Here is a 6,869-nt window from a genome sequence, read left to right on the forward strand (position 1 = left end):
GAAAAAAACGTTTGATTGAGCTGAATTTCACGTCTATCATGACTCAATTTAATGTCAAAATTGAAGCTCGTATATGTCAGTCTCAGAGCACCTAAATTTACATGAATTTTTCTGAGTGTGTAGCAAACTTTTCCGCATACTACTACAGCGAAGGGCTAGAACGATTAGGACAAAAAGTTGACTTTTCCCATGGTAATTCCCACATAAAGTTCAAGGGGTCAGTGTACTATGAGTTCGCATGCAAATGAGTTCAAATTTTGCCAGAATTAGTAGTTGTAGCTCAGCCAATTTCAAGCAACTTTGTATCTCTTAAACTGACCGATTTAAAGCAATGTCCCTGAATTGACTGGGGTGTCTCTAAAAACAGTTTTTTTGCTCTAATTTTTTTTATATCTTTATTAAGGAGAGTTTTGAGATAACTTTTGAAGAAGCAATATTTGCCACGCAGAACTTGTCGATACCTTTTGCTGATGCTGCGTTTTTCTTATAAAAATACTCCCTTTTTATGTGTTGTTATCTCAGGTTGAAGCAAATATAACACATATACTTTGACGGTATTCGGTAGTTTCATAAAATTAGAGATATGTTATTATTTTAACTTTCATATAATCAACAGGTCTTTGTTATTTTTTTAAATATAACTTCTTTATAAAAAAAGATACAGCCGATTTGTTTATAACAAAACATGCGTCTCATAATGTATCAAAAGTCTCTCAAAGATGACTTTCATCAGAATTTTGAATTTAAATAGTTAAACACAAAAGATGGTTGCCAGAGGGCCACCCTAAAGACATATTTTAAAAAATCCAATGACACTTGAAAAATTACATGAATCGAAGAACAAGAAGTTTTGTTCATTTTTTTTTTGAATATTCATCATGGAGAGCATGCTCATTCCAGATAATAAACTTAAAATATAAAATACCATCTTCTGCCCCTTCTTTGACTTTACTACGCCATAACGCTGGTTGTCAACTCAGGGTGGCAAGTAAACCAGGAAAACCAGGAAAATTTCGGGATTTTTTTTTACTAGGAAAAACCGGGAATTTTAAAGCAAATATATGAAAAATAATTAACAGATGCATGTTGGTTTGAAATGATGACGTTACTGTTTATGTGTGATGCGTGCAAAATAATATACACTCAAAAATATTACAAAGCGAATATAGATTAATTTGTATGCAACGATTTAAAATTTTCTCACTATTTGAGTAGCCTATTGGTCCCAAGCAAATCGATTAACGGACCCCATTCTAGTCGAAATTCTATAGAGATTGCTGACGTTTATCGTACGCACACTACGTCACGTATACGTATACGCAAAATGTTTTCATCGGGGAAAAAAAACTTCATAGCGGAAAATTTTCCCGATGAAAACAAATCACTGACACAATCATACACTCAGTAAATTTTAAGCTTGAAACGGAAAATGTGATTGGAAGCAAGTCGATAGGTTGTATCGTTGTCGAGAAATCGTTAAAAACGTACCGTGTAAATCGCGAAAAACCCTGTAAAAATAACCGTGTAAAAAAAAACCGCGTAAAAAAAACCGTGTAAAAAAAGACTTCAGTGTACTCAGTTTATGGTTATTTATCTGTCAAAATTTAATTTTAATTTGTTGACATGAACTGGATGAGCACTGATGTATTTTTAATATTTTTACTATCTGGTTTGACGCATGATATGCATTTTAACTAGTGGATGTCCGTTGGTTGGTGAAAAGTCGACACAGCTAAGCGAATGTTGAATATACTTAATGGAATAATTATTTTACTTCTGTTTTTCAAACCCGTTTAGTACACAGCAAAAAAAAAGTTGTTGAATATTACATCGAAACTGCTGCAACCAGGTCAATCCATCGGTTGTGTAATATCACATTGTACAATGTACATCGGTTTTGCGAACAAAATTACATCCATTGATGTAATATTGTATCTGCGTTTTGCTATTACATCATTATTTCATACATCAGCTTGAATTACGTTGATCGATAATACATTTTTTTGCTGTGTATGCATACGAAGCATATAATTTGAAGAAATTTACTAAATACATATATAATATACTTAAGACGTTTCTCCCATGTAGAAGATTTATAGGAAATCTGCAAAACTGACAGATTTAAAGCTTTGTTCTAAACCCAGGTGTTTTTTTTATAGAAGAAACCAGGAATTTAAAATCATAAATGCACTTGCCACCCAGAACTTTTTATTTTCAACATCACTGTTTTCCGAATCCCTTGATGGGCCCCTGTGCTTTAGACCGGCAGTCTGGATAAATTCCGCCACCTGGGTCCGCACGTTGACAGTTCGCTTGAGAGGCGTTGTTTTTTTTCAAGGTGAGTCTACTCATCATGGTGTTTTTTCTGGAATCAAACTTCAATCCGTCAACTGCTGGCTGCTGCGTGCTGTAACATTCTAGAAGAATTTTTCTGGTTGAAACACAGAAGGACAAACAAATTCGCTGTTATTGCTGCGTGAAATCCGCTCATTATTATCAGCATTATATATTATAGTTAATAGCAGTGGTAGCAGATCCTGAATCAAACATGGTCGATTACAGTAGGTGGAAGGATATCGAGGTAAGTGCCGGAAAATTTCGAATCGTGGCGTGCATTGTTATTAAGATTTTTTTTTCTCTTTGTGCCAGATCTCGGATGATGAAGATGATACTCATCCGAATATTGATACTCCGTCGTTGTTCCGATGGCGTCACCAGGCTCGCATCGAACGAATGGAGGAACATAAGAATGAAAAGAAAAAGTTGGATGAGAAGAAGCAGGCCACCGAGAAGAAGCTGAAGGAGGTGAAAGACAAGCTTCAGAAGAGTGAAGGAAATTTGGACGAACTGAAGATTTGCTTGGAAGAGTTGGAGAAGGACCAAGCCAAGATGCGGAAGGAAGAAGATGAGTGGAAGAAGAAGGAGAAGCTGCAACCGTGGAATGTGGATACGATCAGCAAGGAAGGATTTCAAAAAACTGTTATCAACAAAAGTGCGATCAACAAGAAGCAAGAGCTGACGGAGGATCAAAAAGAACTGAATCTGAAGGAGTTTATCAAACAACACGAGAAGCAGCTAAAACAGTATGGTATGTTGAAGAAATACGAAGACTCGAAGAAGTTCCTGCGCGACAATCACAAATTGGTCTGCGAGGATACGGCCAACTACCTGGTGATCTGGTGCATTGAGTTAGAGATGCAGGACAAGCATGAACTGATGGCCCACGTTGCTCATCAGTGCATCTGTATGCAGTATATTTTGGATATTGCTAAACAGGTAAAAAGGTGATTTGATTTTAGAGTGGTACAATAATTGATTGATTTTCGATTTAAGTTGGACGTCGATCCGCGTGCGTGCTTGGAGTCATTCTTCCAGCGCATACAGGTAGCAGAGGTCGAGTACAAGAACCAGTTCCTTGCGGAAATCGAATCATTCAAGGAACGCATTCGAAAGCGTGCCCAGGAAAAGCTGCAGAAAGCAATCGAAGAGCAAGAGGAGGAAGAGCGAAAGGCTCGACTAGGCCCGGGAGGCTTGGATCCGGTAGAGGTGTTTGAATCACTGCCGAAAGAACTGCAGGCCTGTTTTGAGACGCGGGACATTGCCATGCTGCAGGAAGCGATGACCAAACTGCCGGAAGAGGAGGCTCGTTATCACTTGAAACGTTGCATAGACTCCGGAATGTGGGTCCCGGATGGCAAAAAAGGTGTGCTGGACCTCAGACCAGAAGACGTAGTGGAAGAAGGGGAAGCAGCCAAACTGGTGGAGGTGGAGTCTGAAGATAAAAAAGATCCCGAATAATGGCCATTGTCACAGATTTAGACAGTCGGCAATTGTGTAAAGTCAGACTATACCTACCCATTAGTTGGATTAAGCTTTTAGAGAGAATCAGTTTAGTTTTACGCTGTATCCACAACCGCAAACCTTCCGTAGAGAATACAAGCAGAATCGTCATTTTTTTCCTATGCAAAATATCGATGTAACCGTTTTATATCTGTATTCTATTAAATATTGTATGATTAATAAAACTCGTGTCATTAGTGAGACGTTGTATAACTTATTCATCCTTTGAATTATCCCATAATTATACGATAATGAATGTATGGTAGGGGTGTTCTATTCAATGTATTTGGGCCTATTCTGCACGGCGTGTGAGGTGAGGTGACAGTGAAGTGATGTCACCTCGGATGAGGTGACTCCATTTGATTTGCACGGAGAGTCACCTCACCTGAGGTGACAATTGTCGCTTCACTGTAATTGTACAATATAATTGTAATTATACATAAACGCCAACATTTATGCAATCTTCGATGCACTCAGGCAAAATGTAACCAGTTTTATTTGGGATCCCTCCATCAATATTTGATATCGCTATTTTGCACAATGAAAAATAAAACGCCATTTCGGCACAACTAATACGTTGAACTTTATTGGTCTCATATTATATATTATAATTAATTTCAGAAGAAAAAAAAAAACAAAAAAACTGGGTACCATTTTCACCTTACTTTCCGCCGCTGCCACCCCAGCTAAACAAACCCTTGACGAATCCGGACATTCCGGCACCCTGCTTGGCGCTACCCTTCAGCTCGACCTTGTCTTCCAGCGATGGGAACTCGACAAAGTTCAGCGCTAAATCGAAGAAAAGAGGCTTGGCGGGAATCGGCTGCATTTCCGGTGTCAATTTGAACACATTCGGATTCCGCGAGTTGAGGGAAGCATCCTCCTTGTACATGGAAAGCCGTTCGAACAGAGGCTTGGACGATTTGGTGGCTTTGCCGTAGAGAACCGACTCCTCAGTGGTGTCCTCTTCCAAAACGCTGTTAGCGTGAGCGGAGAATTTGCATCCCTCGATCGTTTGAATGAGTTGCTTCAATTCGTTGCGTAAATCGAAATCTTTGCTGATTGATTCGGAGGCAATCGCTTCCGTTGCGTACTTAGTTGACCGTTCATACATGGCCACGGCCTCACGCCATCGCTTCAAAGCTACCAGAGTAATGGCAATATAGTAGCAACGGAATGACTTGAAGGTAAGAGTCAGGGTTTCAATCTCCGACTGGTACGCAGCATCGGATTCCATACCAGCCAGTTGCTGCATTTCCGACATGTTCTGCAGAATAATTTCGTACAAACGTGACAAATCTTGTGGCTTCGTTTTCTTACCTTCAATCTGAGCCTTATCTGGAATGTTTGGGTCATCCAGGCTCAACTTTCCTTGAGCAACCATAAACAGGTTCCTCTCCAATGTCAGCTTCAATCTAGTATAGGACAAATAAGTCAACAAGTACTGAGTTGCAGTCATGGTACCAGATTCGCTGCTCGAGCGCAACTTCGGGTCCTGCTTGATTTCATCCTTGATGGCCGAAATTGCATCCTTGCAATCCAACAAGACATTCTCCAGCAACTCTATTTTTGCTGGGAAACCATTCGCCTTTTCAATACTCTTCTCCAAATCCTGAATGCTCAGCAAAAACATACGGACCTTCTCCGGGCGCACGGTAACCTTTCGACCACGCCATTCCGTTGTTTGGAACGCTTCCATGCTCTCGGTTTTCGTCTGAGCAACCAAGGTGCTCAAATTGTCCAGCATTCCTTGTCCTCGCATTTCAAGCAAATCATTCATCGAAGCGTTCTCGCCTACATTATAAGCACAGTAGCGCAAGCTTGGAGTCAACTCATCTACCTTCGCCTTATAGACCACCTGCTCCTCTTCTGGAAGGGTCTGTGCCAAGTTTTCGTAAATAACCTGAGCCTTCTTCAGATTCTCCGCAGCACTTTTCCACAGCGAAAGCTCAAAATGCAACGAGCCATGAATCCAAGCCGAGTAAGCCTCTGCCTCAAGCTTGGTCCTAGCATCGCAAAACTCTGAATTACAAAGTTCCTGCAGTTGTAGCGCATAAATCGTTGCCTTCCTCAACTTTCCAACTAAATGAAACTTTTTCCGAAGTTCCGTGTTCGATTCCTGCCTAAGCTGCATAGCATAAGCCCAGGCACGTTCGGCCAACATCAACGGAATATGAATCAACCGCTCATCGGAATTCTCCTTCTCCAGATTTGCCAGTGTCACATCCCTCTTCTTGTAATGCCTCTTATCTCCCTGAGGGATATTCAATGTCTTCCTCAGACGCTTGACTCGGCGAGAGCAGTACCCACGGTAACGTTGAAAGTCCCCATGACGGAGACCATGCTGCTGCTGCAAATCCTTGATCACACGCAAAACTGAAATGATTTTCAATCGTTTAATATGGATAAGAATAACAAAACAAAAAACAAGAAAACCTAACTCACTTTCAATCGTGAAAACCTTGGTTGGAGCGTCTTCATCCTCGTCAACCTCCATCTCCTTCGATGGATCCCGGTTTTCCTTGTTGATTTCCGTTTTTTCCGACTTGGATTCAACCATTTTGATAGCTGATTTGTTAGTTGAAAACGCAAATTATCACTCGAGTGTTGGCAATTTTGGCCTTTCTCTGCTGAACTCAACGCACCTGGGGGAAGAATCAGTTTTTTGACAGATGACTGTCGTGTTGACAAAAATTGGAATTTGCTGAAAATGAACCGTTTATTAGTGTTGGTGGTGCAATCTCGAGAGCCTGATCGGCCAAAAACAAATTGACACCGGTACTAATCGGAACAGAGTTTGTTATGGACGAAAGCATTGACGAGTGCACGGATGGATTTGAGTTCACTCACTCGACAAAAAGTGACACAACAGCGGGGCCCTCAAATCCATCCGTGCACTCGTCAATGGATGCAAAGAAATGTGGTGGTGGGCGTGTAAAGTTCACTCGCTGTCTCGTCTACACGGTGAGTAACCGTTACTCATTGTTTAGAATTCAAGCCTAGGCTCTTTCCATGCACCATCAATATAG

General features: G+C 40.7%; 2 protein-coding genes across 2 annotated transcripts; one reads left to right on the plus strand and one right to left on the minus strand.

Moving 5' to 3' along the window:
* Positions 1–2,404: 2,404 nt before the first annotated feature.
* Cdc37 (cell division cycle protein 37) lies at positions 2,405–4,016 on the plus strand. The gene is made up of 3 exons (XM_065220065.1): positions 2,405–2,581; positions 2,650–3,276; positions 3,334–4,016. The coding sequence occupies exons 1-3, from the start codon at positions 2,549–2,551 to the stop codon at positions 3,796–3,798; spliced, it is 1,125 nt and encodes a 374-aa protein (XP_065076137.1). The 5' UTR covers positions 2,405–2,548; the 3' UTR covers positions 3,799–4,016.
* A 437-nt stretch (positions 4,017–4,453) lies between these two features.
* Positions 4,454–6,501, minus strand: Srp68 (signal recognition particle 68). Its single transcript, XM_065219953.1, has 2 exons — positions 6,286–6,501; positions 4,454–6,216 (listed from the first exon to the last, which is right to left on the minus strand). Exons 1-2 carry the CDS (start codon positions 6,398–6,400, stop codon positions 4,502–4,504), a joined length of 1,830 nt encoding a protein of 609 aa, XP_065076025.1. The 5' UTR covers positions 6,401–6,501; the 3' UTR covers positions 4,454–4,501.
* Between the last annotated feature and the right edge of the window lie 368 nt (positions 6,502–6,869).

Source organism: Ochlerotatus camptorhynchus, unplaced genomic scaffold (assembly GCF_037179485.1).
Source record: "Ochlerotatus camptorhynchus isolate MF236.1 unplaced genomic scaffold, CSIRO-AGI_Acam_v1.1 ptg000114l, whole genome shotgun sequence".
NCBI lineage: Eukaryota > Metazoa > Arthropoda > Insecta > Diptera > Culicidae > Ochlerotatus > Ochlerotatus camptorhynchus.

Bases quoted from the DNA above. Each gene is read 5' to 3' on its own strand.
- Cdc37 (XM_065220065.1), top strand. From the start codon at position 2,549: ATGGTCGATTACAGTAGGTGGAAGGATATCGAG. The intron at 2,582-2,649 runs GTAAGTGCCGGA...TCTTTGTGCCAG, and splicing joins GTAGGTGGAAGGATATCGAG to ATCTCGGATGATGAAGATGA. The intron at 3,277-3,333 runs GTAAAAAGGTGA...TTTCGATTTAAG, and splicing joins TTTTGGATATTGCTAAACAG to TTGGACGTCGATCCGCGTGC.
- Srp68 (XM_065219953.1), bottom strand. From the start codon at position 6,400: ATGGTTGAATCCAAGTCGGAAAAAACGGAAATCAACAAGGAAAACCGG. The intron at 6,217-6,285 runs GTGAGTTAGGTT...AAATCATTTCAG, and splicing joins CAAGGTTTTCACGATTGAAA to TTTTGCGTGTGATCAAGGAT.